We start from the raw sequence: 18,688 nt of genomic DNA, 5'->3' as shown, positions 1-18,688 counted from the left end.
GTTCTCCATTATTCTTGTATTTTAAACAATGGGGGGGGGGGAGGGGAGGATTTTATGCTCTCCACCTCTGCAGGTTTGGAGGTGGGAGAGCATTTAATCAGGTGGGATGGTGGCAGGAGGGGACTCCTCCACTTTCCCACTACAACACCAATTAAGTCCAGGGTGGGCCCTGCTGCCAATTGAGGTCCTTAAGTTGGCAATTAATGCCCAATTAAGGGCCTCATCCTGCCTCTGCTGGTATTAGCCTAGTGGTAGGCAGGCCACGCTGCACGGCGAACATGCCAAGCAAAACCTTGCGGGTTGCTTGCCGGCTCTGGGGGTGGGGGGGGTAGGAGGGGAGGGGTGATCCTTGTTAAAAGGCACCTAGTGCCTTATGAGGGACCTGGCATTAGAAAGGGGGTACGCTGAGAGCTACCCTCTGCCCTTTCTGCCAACACCCTCCTACCCCTGCCTCATGACCCCACCCCACGAAGACCCTCCCTCCTTGACTCACCTGTGGCCTCGGTCCCTCTGCGATCCATGGCTACCGTTGAGTCCAGTACTGGCAGCAGCCATCGCCTCCGCAGTGGCGCTGCTCAGTTAAAGAGCTTCCGGCCTCTGATTGGCCAGCAGCTCTCAGCAGACAGGATTTCCATTGCCGATGTCCTTAATCCCGGGGAAGGCCCGCCGCAGTCCACTTAAGTGCCTAATTGGCACATAGGAGGCAATGCAGGGCTGTCACTGGTGCTTTTGCGATGACTGAGATCCCTGTCGCTTGAACAAAATCCCGGCCTACGTGCACAAAGAATTTTTTAAAAATACAATTTTTTTAATGCCCCTTTGAGGTTTTTTTTGGATTGCTTGCAGCAATGTCCAGGAGATTAATCTTTAATTTCTGGAGACTCCAGGGCACTCTTGGAGAGTTAGCAGCCTGAGGTGCCTTCCCAAGAAGGCTGAACACGATGGCTGTTGTTTTAATCTTGAAGCTTGTGTACGGTTTGTAGTGATTCCTTTTAACAATACAGCAAGTCTCATAAACCTTATGCAGTAGCCACTAAGATGGGAAAGCAAATGTCAGTGACTTCTCAATAAAGTTTTTCAAATTATTTGTTTTCTGAAGTTTTTATTTTATGCATGCAATTGTTATGTTTATACCAGCAAAATAGAGACCAAGATAAAGTTTTCAGCCATCAATAATACATAAATTGACAATGCAGCAATCTATTTTCTTGTACTTTTATATTGTTTTGCGCAAACCTGTCTTGCACAACTTTGTTGCGACTACCCACTAGATGAGTGTCGTATGCAATTAACCCTGATTCACAGCAAGAAGTTGGGGTAGTCTCTGCGACTCAAGTTCTGGAAATGTGCATGTTGCAAGTACAGTTTGGTGTCTTCTTTAGCATGAACATTTACAGCAAATCTTTTCAAATACTTGCTTTAGATTTTTGTCTTGTATGGAAGCTCCCCCAATGGCCAAGTGGATAAAAGCACTGTATGGTGTAAAACTAAACCATAGGAATTAGAAGGCTCCAGTTGTGATTTCGTGGCTCTGTCAAGTTAGCAAATCTGAACTACAATTAGCCTTCATATCCATGAGTGACATGGGTTATTCAGGTCAATACTAGCTTAATTCTGCAGAATAACTTACATACTGTATGGAGTTCTGTTTTGATAATTGGCTTGCAGATTGTATGAAACAATCTACAGCACTACAACATTTTAAAAAAATAGCTAGGGAAACTGTATGTGGCATAAATAGAATACACATCAGCAAATGCTGTGCAATAATATTCCCACTAGTGGTGTTCTTTGGTTCAGATGATTGTATCCCATAGGATATTCTTCACAAACTATAACCTGCTGATGTGTGCCATCTATGTAATGCACAGCTCACACAATTAAAGTCATAACCCTCCTGCTGGCATAAACCTTGTCTGTATGCACAGTATTGAATAAAGTGCATTTTGGAGTCCCTTTGTGGTTCTTTCAATTTGCACAGACATTCTACTTTGTCCAACTTCTAAAACTCAACAGTTTTGCTAAATATCATTCAGTGCCAACTTTACGCAGTTATTTGGGAGGAATTTTCTGCCCACAAAAATTAAAAGCTAAAATGCTAGACTTTAGAAACATATTGTAACTACACAGCGGGTCATTCAGCATCTGAAAGAAAAAGACAGGTTAATGATTAAGCCATCTCTGCTCCAAATGCTAATCTGAGCAGCCAGTTTTAAGAGTTTCACCTAAATAATAAACCTGTCTTTTTTTCTGTTTGAAGTGCTTAATGGGCCTGCTATTATTTCACAAAAATCTCCTGTAGTAACTCAACCTGCATGTGCACAAATGATTTTAGTGGTTGTCGCATCTGATGTCTAATGTTTCATTACAGATGTACAATATATCTCTGAGGGCAGTGCCAATTACTCTCACTCTTCCCACTTCGTCTCCCACCAAACTGATTTGCAAGAAGCTCTCTCTCCAAAGCTGGTTTCTATGACTTCTCTCCCTTATTCACCCATCAATGTTGGCACCTCTTTGTTTAACCATTTGCAAACTGAAGTAAATAACCAAAAAAAGGAATCAAACTTTAGTGTGAATCCAAACAATAATGCATCTTTTATATTTGAGTAGTTGATCTCCTGTGGTATTACCCACAGCTGGGGGGGAAATGTCACTCTTGCTACAACAGTCTCCCTTCTCTAATTCTTTGTCTTCAACTCTCTTTCTGTTCTAGAATATCAATCTTTTTAGCACACTGACCTTCTCTGACATGTACACTCTGGCTGTTCCACAGGTTCTTGCTTCCTTTCACTCTGGTACTCTCATTCAATTTTTATTATTTGGGGTTGCAGCATTCTGTCTTGATTATATCAGTACAGTTGTATTTATTTCAAAAGCTATATTTTTGTTTTTCTTCCCCTGCTTCCACGCGCCCAACAAATATCATGAGGGAAACAAAAAACATAAATTAGTCTGAAATGTTTAACCCCATTGGAATGCTACACAAATGTGTTTCACATCCTCCATTAGACTTGGGCACATGGTAAAAGCCCACAGTGATGGCAGTGTCCTGGTTGTTGCACATAAGCATTAAGCTTGTGTAAAGGACAAAATCTGTAAGCAACTTGTTTTATCCATTAGACCTTAAAACCTCCTCTTCATCCATATTCATACTTTGCATTATATATACTGTGTGAATGCAGTTGTTTCTCCCTTTTATAAATGTTCTAAATTAGATTATTTGCTTTTTATAAAGATTAACAAAGATATGCACCAAGAAAGATCTAAAAATAGATTACCTTAAAATCTTGTCTATACATCATACCCAGTTTTAAAAAGGTTTCAGTGAAACCAAATGTTTCTTTTGTTGCAAGGATTTTTTTGTATTAAAACTTAGGATTCTCTTTTTAAAACTGAAAAAGGATTTCAGTGGACATTGAGACACCTGCAAATAGTTGAACTTTATGGATGTTTTGGAAGAAAGTTCAACTAAAGCTGAACTGGTAAACAAGGACTGGAATGCAGGTAATTTCAAGGAAACCAGCAGGGGGTTGATCTCAGAGCAACCCTCTGTTATGACGAGAAAGCATTTATGACTGGGCATGTGACCTGTTTCAGGAAAGTTTTTTTTCAGTTTGCATCTCTAAAAAGCCAGTGATATTAGACAAAAACAGGCATTTAAATTTGATTTTTGACCTGCCTGGAGATCAGAAGAAGAATTAGAAAAGTATTACCTCTCTGTAAAGGAATCCTGCATCTCTTGAGAAGAAACCCTATATTTCAAATGTGGCAGATTCCTATTGCCTCCTGTCTCTGAAGAATCCCTGCATCAAGCTGTACTATTGCCTCCTGGGTTTAAGAAATCCTGAATATTGGAAGAAACCTTTTACTGCCACACTGCTGCTGTAAGACCTAAAGAGATCCTTGTTGCTACTCATCTTATGTGAAGCCTTCTACTGTTAAAGTTCTTTGAATGCCTCCCTATCACAGACTGTTCATCAACCTTGCCTGGAAAGACTTCAAGTGGCATCCAACTATTTGACTTTGGGGCATCTCGCCAAAATGAAGAACCTCCTTCCAGATCATGACAGACTAAGTGTTTTTATTCCTATGAAACAGCTGCAAACAGAAATCCTTTTCTTCCCCGTTAACTGCTGTTTGGATGTATGTACGTGAGGACTAGGGAAAATGCGGAGCTTTAATATCTCAATTCATCTATAGATTTACTTCATTATTGGTTAAGACTTGGTTTTGTAATTGGTTAATTTTGTTGTTGATTAAAGAAACCTGGTTGGTGTGCTTTATTCAGGGACAAATAGGGTATCTAGTTGGCTGTTTTGGTAAGTGGGAAAATTTATTGAAATGCTGTGACCTGTGGAGAAGTGGGACTGAATTAACAGTGCACTCCTTCTGCCTCGGTCATAACATTAATTGGGGGCTTGTCTGGGATTAAATCCAACGCCAATAACGTTTAATTGTAAGGGGGGTAATAATAATTGAAAGAGGAAAATAAAAGATCCAGGTTTCTTGTGTAATAGGGTAAAGTCTATACCACCGGAATATCTGTAGCAGTTTTCAAAACTTTTCTGGGGAAGGAGAATGTATCCCTCAGTAATTTGCGAATCTAACTAAGATTAAACACAAAGATTTGGCAGCACAGTTAGGCTTAGAATTGAAACCAGGTGCCAAAAAAGCAGAGGTAATTGAAGTAATAGCCCAACATTTGAAATTGAAAGAAGACAATGACAGTAAGTTAAAATTCAATTACAACTGGAAAAACTTGAACAGGAAAAATAATTGAAAATATTTGAATTTAAAAGAGAGAAAGTGGAAAAAAAGCAAGGGAATTCAAATTAAGATAGATGGAACTAAGACAAAAGGGTGGTCTTGACTCCACGGAAAATTCTGGTCAGGGAGATCCTGAATCCAGCCCAGGACCCAGTGAAAAGCTGTTTAAATGTATTCAAACTCTCCCTAAGTTTGAGGAAGGGGACGTGGACGCATTTTTCGTTCCTTTTGAAAAAGTAGCCAAACAAATGAAATGGCCAAAGGAAAGCCGGACACTGTTTATGCAAAGCAGGTTTATGAGCAGAGCTCATGAAGTTTATGCCATGCTTTCTGAAGTAGCTTCTGCAGATTATGAGATGGCAAAAAAGGCTATTCTCGCTGCATATGAGTTAGTCCCTGAAGCTTACCGACAGAAGTTTCGGAACCTGTGGAGATTGGCTGGGCAGCCTTCTGTAGAATTTGAGAGGGTAAAGCAAATTAATTTTAATCATTGGATATGGGCAGTAAAAACAGAAGCCACGTATGAAAACCTTAGAGAACTGATTCTCCTGGAAGAATTTAAAAATTCACTCCCTCCAGTAGTGAGAACTCATGTAGAGAACCAAAAGGTTTCAAGAGCCAGACAAGCAGTGGAAATCGCTGATCATTTTGAGCTTGTGAATAAGCCCAAACCCTTTGTCCGTCATCCCCAAAAACCCAAGAAGGATAGAAGCTGGGAGAGTGAAAGGAAGGCAAGTAGCCAGGGACAAGAAGGGAGAGTTGGGAATGCCCCAGGATCCCCTCCTCAGTCCAGAAAGGAAGGTGCTGAGGGTGGAAGTGAGATCCGTAAGCCGAAGTGTTATCATTGTCACAAGGTAGAACATCTTCGTTCAGAATGCTGGAAGTTGAGGTAAACCCATGAGACTTGTTGGGGTACACATAGCTAATGCAGAGAAAGGGGCTCTGACTGAGAGTACAGCAGATCAGGCTGTAGCTATGACGGTAGCTGTAAAACCAGATACAAAAACCAATGTGAGTGTAGGGGCTGAGAATAAGATACCTTAAAGTTATAGGGAATTCTTGTCGAAAGGAAAAGTAACTGCTTATCCCTCAAGTGAGGCAGGCAAACCTATAGTTATACTTGGGGATAGTGGAGCAACCCAAACTCTTCCTGGGGAAAGGTATAACATTTCCACCAGGGAGCACGCTGAATGCTAAAATTTTAGTTAATGGTATTGGCAGGGAGTATATCGAGTGCACCTAGAGTGTGAGCTAATGTCTGGGATGGTAACTGTAGGAGTTGTCTATAGTTTGCCGATAGATGGAATTGACCTACTCCTAGGGAAAGATTCAGTCGGAGCAAAAGTATTCGTTTCTCCCATAGTTACAGAGAAACCAAGTGAAGTTAAGGAAACAGAACAATTACAGGAAAAATTTCCAGTATATTTCCTTCGTGTGTAGTAACAAGTTCCATAGCCGGAGGTAAAATTGGCATCATAGATAGCTGAACATCTGAAACTTTCCTTGGGGATTTAGATAATCCAAATGAGATGTTTAACAAATCTTCTCTAATCACAGCACAACAAGCTGATCCAGAGTTAAATAAAGAGGCACAGTCAGCTCTGACACAAGCTGAGGCAAAAGAAGTTTCAGAAGGCTGTTGAAGGTGGGGTTTTGATGAGGAAATGGAGACTGCCTCACAGACCTGCGGACGAAGAATAGACGGTTGTTCGACAGGTAGTGGTACCACTTAAGTAGGGCCGGGAATTCTGAAGGTTAGCACATGAAATTTCTATAGCAGGACACAGTGGTCAAAAAAATTGGTAAGGTAAATTATCTGACACCCCAGATTGCCACAAAAAGAGTCGACTGTGTCATATCAATATGTTGAAGCAATATTATCGCAGGGAGGAGGATAAGCAAGTACAGGCATATCAGGTAATAGGGACAATTAAGAATGAAAGGGATAGTGAGGATGAGGCAGAAGGAGGCCTAGACAATTCTCAAATTTTACCTCCTACTATACAAATTGAACCTTGTCAAAGCAGCTGGAGCTCGCCAATAGTGTTAGTGCCTAAACCTGATCGGTCAACCAGACTTTGCATAGAATATAGAAAAGTTAATGCAATAACAAAGGCAGACTCCTACCCAATTCCTCGCTTGGAAGATTGTACTGACAGAGTGGGCAGTGCCATGTTTTTTGCAAATTTAATTTCTTAAAGGGATACTGGCAAGTTCCTTTAACACTCCGAGCTAAAGAAATATCAGCTTTTGTCACACCAGATTGTCTTTACCAGTGCCGAGGTGATGCCATTTGGGCTAAAAAATGCCCCAGCAACCTTTTTCAGAGGCTAATGAATCAAGTGGTAGCCAGTGTTCCTAACTGTGTAGTGTATCTTGATGTGCTAATATATAGTAACACTCGGAGGTAACATTTGAAACAGCAAGAAACTGTTTTTTAAAAAAAATTGCAAGCAGGTGATTTAGAGGTAAATCTGGCAAAAAGGGAATTCACAAAAGTGAGAGTGACCAACCTCGGGCATATAGTGGGGCAAGGACAAGTGTTGTCAAAAACGACGAAAGTATAAGCCTTATTGGAGTTTCCTATCCCTAAGACTAAGCATGAGATCATTAGGTTTTTGGAGCTATGTGGTTTCAACAGAAAGCTTATACCAAATTTCAGTACTATAGCTGTTCCACTAACAGATTTGCTACAGAGAAAGAAAATCAAGGTGGTATGGTCAGGGATTTTTTGAAAAACTGAAGGCCGTTTTGACTAATGAACCAGTATTGATTGGTCCAAACTTTACTAAGCCCTTCAAGGTAGCCATTGATGCTAGTGACTTGGGGGTCAGTACAGTCCTGTTACAAGATGATGAATTGGCATAGAAAACCAGTGCGATACTTTTTTTCAAAAAACGGAATCACCACCAAAAAAAGTATTCCACTGTGGAAAAAGAAATGTTAGGTCTATTATTGGCTCTTAAACATTTTGAAGTATATGTCTGCCACGACTACAGAGAAACCTTGATATATACTGACCTTAAACCATTAACCTTTGTAGAAACATTTAAAACCCAGAATGCTAGTATATTCCGATTGGTGTTTACTGTTACAGCCTTATCACTTAAAGATTGTCCACCTTTCGGGGAAAAATGTTATTGCGGATACTTTGTCACAAATTTAACTTTGTTGAGTTATTTGAGTAAAGATGGTGCAAAGCTAAAATGTGTAAACCACAAGTAGAGTGAATGGCGGGGGCGGGGGGGGTGGGTGGGGTGGGGTGGGGGTTATGATTGTGAAAATGTGTTTAAAATGTTTTCAAATTCTGTTTTTTTTACATTGTAATGAAATGCATTCAAAAATGGTGTTTCATTTCACCAAGGGTGGAGGTGTTACGAGGATTTTTTTGTACTGAAAACTTAGGATTCTGCATTTTTTTAAAACTGGAAAAGGATTTCAGTGGATGTTGAGACACCTGCAACTAGTTGAACTTTATGGATGTTTTGAAAGGAAGTTCAACTAAAGCTGAACTGGTAAGCAAGGACTGGAATGCAGGTAATTTCAATGAAACCAGCAGGGAGTTGACCTCAGAACAACCCTCTGTTATGACCAGAAATCATTTATGACTGGGCATGTCACTTGTTTCAGGAAGATTTTTTAAGTTTGGACCTTTTAAAAAGCTAGAGTTTGGACAAAGGCAGGCATTTGAAATTTGATTTTTGACCTGCCTGGAGATCAGAAGACGACCCAGGAAAAGTATTACCCCTCTGTAAAGGAATTCTGCATCTCTTGAGAAGAAACCCTGTATTTCAAATGTGACAGATTCCTATTGCCTCCTGTCTCTGAAGAATCCCTGCATCAAGCTGTACTATTGCCTCCTGGGTTTAAGAAAACCTGAATATTGGAAGAAACCTTTTACTGCTACACTGCTGTTGCAGGACCTAAAAAAAAAAAAAATCCTTGTTGCTGCACACCTGATGGAAGATCTTATGTGCAGCCTTTTACTGTTCTTGGAACTCCTACCCATCATAGACTGTTCATCAACCTCGCCTGGAAAGACTTTGAGTGGCATCCAACTATTTGACTTTGGGACACCTCACCAAACCAAAGAATTTCCTTCCAGATCATGACAGACTAAGTGTTTTTATTCCTTTCATTCCTGTGAAACAACTGTAAAGAAAAATCCTTTTTTCCCGGTTAACCGGTCTTTGGATGTATGTGCATGAGGACTAGGGAAAATGCGGAGCTTTAATATCTCAATTCGTAGATAGATTTACTTCATTATTGATTAAGACTTGGTTTTATCATTAACCAGTTAACTTTGTTGTTGATTAAAGAAACCTGGTTGGTGTGCTTTATTCAGGGGCAAATAGAGTATCTAATTGGCTGTTTCGGTAAGTGGGAACATTCATTGATATACTGTGACTTGTGGAGAAGTGGGACTGAATTAACAGTGCACTCCTCCCGCCTCAGTCATAACACTTTCCTCAAAAGGTATAAATACATATGAATACACATACCAGATTTTACAGTACAAATATTGGGTGCTTCCAATCAATAAATGTGTTTTGATTTAATTAAATTTTAATTTCAGTTGGCTTTAGCTTGTTAAAGGAGCAGTGTTGCCATTTCAACTGATAGACTTTAACTTTGCATGAATTGCTTTTTCCATGAGCTTATTTAATTCTTCAGTTTAAATTGCGCCTGCCCTTTATCATTGGTAGAATTGGAACTATCAGTACTTTACTGAGTTACAGGACTCAGAATGCTCTCCCTGGACCTGCCCAATTTTGGAAAAATAGGTTATATAATTGTGCAAAAGCAAAATACTGCAGATGCTGGAAATCTGAAATAAAAACAGAAAATGGTGGAATGCAGAAAGTTTTTCCAGTTCTGTGAAAGGTTACCGACCTGAAACGTTAACTCAGTTTCTCCATCCACAGATGCTGCCAGACCTGCTAAGTGTTTCCAGCATTTTCTGTTTTATAGATATAATTGTACTGTTGGATTGTGTAGACAAATGGATACAAGTACCACAAACACCATAAATGAATTAGTAATTGTTTTTTCATGGTATTGGATGATGCAGTTTGCTTGCTGATAATTGCTGTTCTCTGAGAAACAAATAATTAGTAAAGTCAGTAGTTGTTGGTAGCAGACATCTCCATTAGAAAACAGTTTGATCTCCTGTAACAAATTGATGCTCTTGATTAATCAGGACTGATGTATATAATATCTGGTAATGTTTTGTATAATAGCAATTTAACTGCAGGGCTGGTAAGTGTTTTACTATGGAATCCTCTATTGGCTCATTGGGAATTTCAATGCGTGATGCAGCACTGAAGCGTAATGCTAGTAAATTCCCAGGTTTTGATCCGTGCACTGTGCTGAGTTAGGCAATGGTGTGCCAGAACCGATCTCTATATCATTAGCATAGGGAAAGAAATAAGATCAGCTCGGAATCTATCTCTTCTGATAATATATTGATCATTACTGGATCAACAGAATCCAGAAATTGAATTGGCACTGTAACTCATCGTCACGACAAAAGTTTTAAATGAGAAAGGTAACTGCTGCCTTCCATTATCATGTTGGAATAATCATTATTCATTTGTGAAGTTAGATAGAAAATGTCACTTGGCTATTTGACCAGAGAGGTCATCAAAGTTCAATCTCCTTGTGTTGAGCAAAGTAATGCTTTTTATTCATTAGACCATCAGTGAGCTGCAACAATACTTTGTAGTAGACTCTGCACTATAGACTTCTTCCCCCAACTTTTTCTGGAATGCACTGCCTGTAAGGGTGATGGAAGGAGATTCAAAAAGGAATTGGATAAATACTTGCTATTACAGAGACATGGTTATAAGATGACCAGGGTTGGGAAGTAAGTATTGCCGGGGATCACAACATTTTGAAAAGACAGGCAGAATGGAAAGGGAGGAGGAGTAGCCCTGATGCAGGATGGCATAAGGACAATAGTGAGAAAGGATCTTGGCTCAGAAGATCCAGGAAGTAGAATCGGTATGGGTGGAGATGAGGAATAACGAAAGGAAATTGAATGGGCACTTGAAATTAATAAACATGCGGGACTAAGGGGACTAGCTGATTGCTCTACAGAGAGCTGGCATGGACTTAATGGGCTAAATGGCCTTCTCCTGTTCTGTGCCATAATGACTCTACGACTGTCGAGACCTTTTCTGAATTTTGGTGCTAAGGCCACTTGTACCTGCTCAGATGGAGCTCCAGCTGACGTCAGCAGACTTGGAGAAAGTTTTATAAAACGGGTACTGCTGCCAACCTCTCAAGATTGTGAGATAACTATGGATGAGGAGGACCATTCAGCTCTCTTAATTCATCCATCCAGATAGTTACCTCCACTACTTTATTTGGAAGTCCATTCAAAGTGTTGTTCATTTTATATGTAAAGAAGAGTTTACCTTTTACTAGTGTGAACCTGTGTCCCCTTATTCTACTGTCACAGTATAATTTAACTGCTGACTTTTCCAGTCCCATGACTACCTTATATGCCTCCAAGAACAACTCTTGGAAGCCTCATTCCTGGGTAGAAAAAAACCAAGTTTCTTCAGCCGTTCTCAAAATTCAGACCCTTAATACCAGCGATGATCAGCCTTGTGGCTCTTCACTGCATTGCCTCCAGCACTTGAATATCTCCCTTGTTCCTTGGTGATCAGAACTGAACTATATCGACGTGCAGTCTGACAAGAGCACTACAAAGTGTTATATCTCCCTGCTTTGACTTATATTCCACTGTTTTGACTATGTAGTTAGCTTATTGATTTGCTGCCCTGCATTGATTGGACGTGTTTAACATCAAGTCTGCTAAAACTCCTAGTTCTCCTTCAGCTTCATTCTAAACTAGCTATACTTCATATATGGAGCACATGCATCATCAGGCACACTATATACTTGCTGCAAAAAATTTTTATTTGCCACTGTTATTGTCCACTTACGTATTTCTTCCAGTTCATTCTGTGGTTTCTGAGCCACTCTTCCAGTTCCACTACTCCTCCCAGTTTGATATCAAGTGCAAACTAACTAGGGATAAAGCTATTATAGATCTAGTGTTGTGCAATGAGGCAGGGTTAATAAGTAATGTCATAGTAAAAGATCCACTGGCAAATAGTGATCATAATACAATTGAATTCCACATTAAGTTTGAAAGCGACATACCCCAATCACAAACAAGAATCTTAAACTTAATGCCAATTACATAGATATGAGGGGAGAGCTGGCGAAAGTCGATTGGGTAAATAGACTAAAAGGTATGGCGGTAAATAGACAGTGGGGAATAGAAACAATTCAAAATGTTCAACAAAAATACATTCCACTGAAAAACAAGAACTCTGAGGAAGATCCATCTGTGGCTTACTAAGGAGGTTAAGGATAGAAGAAGCTTATAATATTGAAAAGAGTAGTAGTAAGTCTGAGGATTGGAAGTGTTTTAGAAACCAGCAAAGTGGCACCAAAAGTTGATATAAAGGGAAACAATAGAATGAGAGTAAACTAGCCAGGAATATGAAAAACAGATTGTAAGAGCTTTTACAAGTATATAAAAAGTAAGAGAGTAGCTAAAGTAAACATTGGTTCCTTAGAAGGAGAGACAGGAGAAATTAGCTTGAGGAATGAGGAAATGACAGAGACATTGAGACATTTTGAATACAGGAGCAAGGATGTCTTACTGCAGTTATATAGGGCCTTGGTGAGACCACATCTGGAGTATTGTGTGCAGTTTTGATCTCCTTATCTGAGGAAGGATGTTCTTGCCATGGGGAGAGTGCAAAGAAGATTTACTAGGCTGATTCCTGGGATGGCAGGATTGACGCATGAGGAGAGATTGGGTTGACTAAGCCTATATTCACTAGAGTTTAGAAGAATGAGAGGGGATCTCATAAAAACCTATAAAATTCTAACAGGACTAGACAGGCTAGATGCAGGGAGGATGTTTCCGATGGCTGGGGAGTCCAGAACCAGGGGTCACAGTCTCGGCATACAGGGTATGTCATTTAGAACCGAGATGAGAAATTTCTTCACTCAAAGGGTAGTGAACCTGTGGAATTCTCTACCGCGGAAGGCAATGGAGGCCAAGTCATTAAATATATTCAAGAAGGAGATCGATATATTTCTTAATGCCAAAGGGATCAAAGGATAGGGGGGAGAAAGCGGGAACAGGGTACTGAATTAGACGATCAGCCATGATCTTTTTTGAATGGCGGAGCAGGCACGAGGGGGCATACATTTAAAGTGATTGGTAGAGGAATTCAAGGGGAGATGAGGAAAAACTTTGATGGTCTAGAACTCACTGCCTGAAAGGGTAATTGAGGCAGAGAACCTCAACTCATTCAAAATGAGTCTGGATATGCACCTCAAGTGCCTTAAGCTGCAGGGCTATGGACCAAATGCTAGAAGGTGGATCGTTTTTCGGCCGGCACAGTCACGATGGGCCAAGTGGCCTTTTTCTGTGCCTTAAACTTTCTATGATTCTGTGATTGTATTGAATGGCAGAGCAGGCTCAGCGGGCCGTATGGTCTATTCCTGCTCTTATTTCTTATGCTCAAGTTTGACTACTTTTGCACTGAGTTTCTGGATCCAGGTCATTTATGCAAATTAGAATCAGCAGAGAGTCCCGAGGCAACCTTGCCCATTCTGCTCTCAAAAGTTCGTTTCTTATCCTTGTTGCTAGTTTCATAACTATTGTGAAGGCTTACCCTTGCATTGAGTCAGGTTGCCAGATGATATACTGTCATTACTGTTGTAGGTGCATTTGTTTCATCTCCTTAACGCCAATCCCTGTGGGATAGCACTGGTGATCGGTCTCCAAAAAGGTCTAAATCCAGTTGTAACTACTTTTTGCCTATGTCCTGCCAACCAGTTCTCCATTCAGCTCAATATATTACCACTATTGTATCGAATTGTTCAACTGCACAATAAGTGCTAAAGGTTGTGTTGTCTATTAATTCTGTGGGGGGGAGGTGGGGGGTTTAACTGTAAATTGTGTAACTTTCACATTCCATTGTATGTTGCATTAACACGTTTTTTTGTGCTAACACTGATCATGGTCTCTTTATATTTGGAAAAGTAAATTTTCATGAAGATTGGCACACTTGTTAAGAAATTACTGCTGGTGTTTATATCGTGAAACAAAAAGAGGTACTATGGAACAACTCTTTCAATAAAAACAGAAAATGCTGTAAATACTCAGCAGGCCTGCAGCATCCGTGGAGAGAGAGACAGAATTAATGGGTGGAATTTTATGCTGGTGGCGGGGTCTCTATGTCGGGGGGCGGGGGGGTAACTGAAGTCCCTGCATCACTTCTACGGAAGACCTGCCGCTGTCCAGTTAAGTGCCTGATTAACTGGACAGCGGCAGGTCTTCTGTCGGATTTAGGACCCCGTCACGCCAAGTCCTGGCCTTGCAGAGCTGTCTGTCAATCAGAGGTCGGCAGCTGCAGTGCCACTGCAGAGGTGGTGGCTGCTGCTGTAGCCTCAGTGACCAGACATCAAGGAGCGGCACTAGAACCAGGCTCAAGATAGGTCAGGGCGGGAGGGGTCTCGCAGGGTTGGGGTGGCGGGGGGGGGGGGGGGGGGGGTGGCGGCGGGTGTTGGCAGCAAGGGAAAGGAGGTGGCCCTCAGCAGGTTCCCCCCCCCACGCCTTCCCGATGCCAGGTGCCCTGTTCAGGCACTAGGTGAACAAGGGACTCACTGCACCATCCCCCCCCAACCTGGAGCCAAGAAAGCCTGCATGGTTTCTCGTGCGGCAACAGGGCCACTTGCTGCATGGGTAATTGTGGTGGGAAGAGGCCCTTAATTACCCAGTTAAGAACCTCAATTGGCGGCGTGGAGGAAGGCCACCCCAGAATAAATTTTGGCAGAGGCGGGATGGTGGTGATGGCCACCATCCCACCTGATTTTATGCTCTACTCGCCTCCAAACCCGTCATGGGGGACTATAAAATTCCACCCAACATTTCAGGTCAATGTCCTTTCATCAGAACTGGGAGAAAGTTGTAGATGGAATATGTTTAAAGCAAGTACAGGGACAGCGAAAGGGAGAGGAGATGACCAGAGCAGAAGGGAAGGCCTGTCAAGGGGTGGAAAACGAGAGAGGTGATGACAAAAGAGGGTGGTAATGGGACAAGTAAAGAAACAAAAGATACGTCTAGAGGAGGTGTTAATGAGAAAATGCAGAATTATTACCAACAGCTGCCATTCTAAAGACAAACAGACAAAAATGAAAGGGAGCAGAGGGTCTGAACTGTAGTTGTTGAACTCGGTGCTGAGTCCAGAAAGTTGTAAAGTGCATAATCAACAGATGAGGTGCTGTTCCTCGATCTTATGTTGAGCTTTATTGGAACAGCATGGTAGTCCGAGGTCTGGGTGGGAGTGGAGCGGAGAACTAAAATGACAGGCGGCTGGAAGCTCAGGGTCACGCTTGTGAACTGAACAGAGGCGCACCGCAAAATTGTCACCCAGTCTGCGTCTGGCCTCCCTGATGTAGAGGAGACTGCATCGTGGGCAGCGAATACAGTACACTAAATTGAAAGCAAGTAACTTGCTGTTTCACCTGGAAGGAGTGTTCGGAGTTTTGAACAGTGAGAAGGTAAAAGGATAGGTGTAGCACCTGCTGTGCTTTCATAGGAAGGGGAGAAGGGTTTTGGGGGGTGATTTGAGGTGTGGACTAGGGTTTTGCAGAGGGAAAGGTCTCTTCAGAAAGCTGAAAGGTGGGGAGGGTAAGATGTGTTAGGTAGTGGCATTTTTTTTTTTATTTAGAGATACAGCACTGAAACAGGCCCTTCGGCCCACCGAGTCTGTGCCGACCAACAACCACCCATTTATACTAACCCTACAGTAATCCCATATTCCCTATCACCTCCCTACACTATGGGGAATTTACAATGGCCAATTTACCTATCACCTGCAAGTCTTTGGATGTGGGAGGAAACCGGAGCACCCGGCGAAAACCCACGCAGACACAGGGAGAACTTGCAAACTCAGCACAGGCAGTACCCAGAATCGAACCCGGGTCCCTGGAGCTGTGAGGCTGCGGTGCTAACCACTGGAGTTGGCAGAAATGTCAGGCGACGAAGCATTGAACATGGAGGCTGGTGGATGGACGGTGAAGTCCTGGGGAACCCTATCGTGGTTCTGGGGGAGGATTGGCGGGTGCAGAAGGGTGAGAGCTGAAGTGCAGGAAATGGAATAGACACAGTTGAGGGCCCTGTCAACCACAGTGGAATGGGGGAATCCTTGGTTGAGGAAAAAGGATGGCATTAGAAGTGTTGGTATGGAAGGTTGCATTGTCAGAACAGATGCAACAGAGATACTCGGAGAATTGAATAGAGACCTTAAAGGAAGCAGGATGTGAGTAAGTTTAGTCGAAGTAGCTGTGGATGTCAGCGGGTTTATAGCAGATATTGGCCTCTCCCAGAAATGGAGCCAGAGAAGTCGAGGAAGGGAAGAATTGGAGTTGGTCCAGATGAAGATGAGGGAAGTATGAAAATTCTTAATTTAAACTGTCTTTGTTGAGTTCAGGTGAAACATGCCTAATGTGTTCTTTTTAACATTTGCATGGCAATATGTAGTTAAGAACCATAGTGTTCTGATGAAGGGCTCTTTAATGCTTTTTACTTGGTGGTGCGAAAAGGAGAACAATGGGACAAACAGTGCTGCAATTATATCATTGTATTGCCCATAGCACAGCGAGTTTACCCATTGGGTTGGGTTATGGAGTTGTACAGACCAGAAATGTCCAAATTAAATCCCCTGTCTGTGTTAAATTAGCTGATCTCAGCTAGGGCGATGGTGGTATCACGACAAATGACTACAGTAGCCCTGGATTATAGAGAATAAAATCAGCCAGGGTTCGCTTGCATGATGGCTATCTAATGACCCCCTATGGGATTCATCGTTGAGAATCTCACATAAATTAGTTACCTGAGTGAGATACTGGAAGCTGGCCAGTGCCTTTGGGACTGCAGCCTACCAAGCAGAGAAAGTGAGCAAGTGAGAAAATAAACTGCCTTGCAGAAGTAATTGCTGCAATGCACACAATCAACATAAATACATTCTAGGGTTTATTTTTAGCCAAAGTGACTTCTCTAAAAAATGAAGTTATTAATTTTTGCATACAATTTTGACATTGGGGAAATACCAGGAGTACGGTTTATAATCAGTGAGACAGACTGTAGACCTGTTTTGAAGGTATGGAGCTAGATTTATTTTGAGATGTGTCAAACCAGAACGAGTCCTTAATCAAATTCTCATATAGTACTCCAACCACCAGGGGCTGCAGTATTCCGTGAACGTTCAATACCAACTACACCCTCTTGTGCTAATGCAGTGCTTTTGTTAAGAACCACTTCCCAGTTGTATTGAGATTAGCATTGGTTCAAAGAGTACTTCCTGTTGGAGTGTAATCATATCACAATCAGGGAATAGTTTTGTAGTCGGGTGTAGAGCAGTGTTTAAGCTATCCAGGCCCCACAGCCTACATCGAAGATCGGAGACTGCCTTTTTTTAAAAACCAGCCTGGCACTGATTGGTGCAATTTTCTTTATTCTGTCTATAGCCCATCCAGCCAGGGGAAGAACTGTTGGTGTGGTACAATGGGGAAGACAACCCAGACATTGCAGCTGCTCTAGAGGAAGAGAGAAGTAATTATCTGAACAAGAGGAGCTCTCCCAGAGGCAGGAAAGGTAAGGGAAGCTTCATAGTTCTTTTGGGTTGGTGACTGGGTGGGGCGAGTGCAGTACAAAATGTACCTCCTACTCTCCAGAGTGATCTGGTTGGGTGGGTGGGGGGGAGGTGGTTGGGGAAGAAAGAGGAATAATTTTTGAGTTTTGAAAGTGCTGTAGGACAGGATGAAGTGAGCTCAGTTAAACTGCAGTTGCGCTTTAGGAGTGGCACTGGAATGTCAGTTGGAGAAATGCGACTGGATGACCTTCCCAGGCTACAGACTCCGGCACTCTGGTGGAGAACATTAAAATGCAGAGATACTGCTACAGACATTTCTCATTTAAAGCTGTACTAGTTCTCTTCAGTTTTATTTTTAAAAAGACAAAATTCTAGACGTGGCCTCTAAAACCATTTAAGCTCACTTTTTAAACACTTTTGTGAATTTGGGAATCGAATAGAGGTTTGTGATTGTGACTTAAGAAATTTTATTTGGACAAAGATGGCTCATTTTGCTTGTGGGAGACAGCGTTGGAAGTGTAGAAGCAGATTGAAGTGAGCTGGTAAATTGTGTTATGTAAGCAGTTTCTAATTTCAGAGGCCTACAAAATGGATGCAGCTGCTTAATAATTCACTGAATAACTTGATTGTTCCCAATATTTTACACCAATCCAAATGTTACTTTATCTTTTATCTCAGAATCCTGAAATACTACAAAAATAACAGCATGAAATGTTTTTAAAATCTTTTTTATAAATCTCCAACTGCCCAGAACAAATTGATTTTATTTCTTTTCTCCAGTACAATATTTTAACTTTTCCCCCACCCTTCCAGTCATTAAAATATTTTTCTTCAGAGAATGGCTGCAATATAAAAGGACACTAGAGAGTTTTTAAAATGAGTTAAACTCTCCTTATTTGACTTGAAGCCATAAACCCTTTTCTATCAAATGAAAGTGGAGAACAATGTTTTTATTTATTCAATTTAGGGGTGGGGGAGAGAATAGGAATACATTTTCTACTCTGTTCGAAGTTGACCAGAGTACAAAAGAGTGATGACTCTTGAGTTAATTTAGAATTATTAAGACTGATGTGGAAAGCATTTGCAGTTGTAACGTAACTCTTCCCGTCAAGACTGTGTCTCCATACTGAGCATTTAAGAATAGTGCTGCAGTTATGCTATTACAAAGAAAAAATTCATCAGTTATTATTTTTTAAAATGCAGAAAAATTAACAATGTACTGACCC

The 18,688-nt window shown here is 41.4% G+C and overlaps 1 protein-coding gene across 7 annotated transcripts in view; it reads left to right on the top strand.

The window, feature by feature from the left end:
• The window catches only part of prdm2b (PR domain containing 2, with ZNF domain b), a 177,420-nt gene that overhangs the window by 112,654 nt on the left and 46,078 nt on the right, over window positions 1–18,688 (top strand). For 6 of the 7 annotated variants that reach the window (XM_068017437.1, XM_068017433.1, XM_068017438.1 and 3 more), the window contains one exon: window positions 17,338–17,464. The exons of the other annotated variant lie outside the window; for it this stretch is intronic. In XM_068017437.1, the coding sequence (XP_067873538.1) occupies window positions 17,338–17,464 (127 nt within the window). The remainder of the gene's footprint in view (window positions 1–17,337; window positions 17,465–18,688) is intronic. 7 annotated transcript variants of the gene reach the window in all.

This window comes from Heterodontus francisci, chromosome 37 (assembly GCF_036365525.1).
Source record: "Heterodontus francisci isolate sHetFra1 chromosome 37, sHetFra1.hap1, whole genome shotgun sequence".
Lineage (NCBI taxonomy): Eukaryota > Metazoa > Chordata > Chondrichthyes > Heterodontiformes > Heterodontidae > Heterodontus > Heterodontus francisci.
Note: the sequence above shows the minus strand (reverse complement) of the source record. Positions and strands in the feature narration are given on the sequence as shown.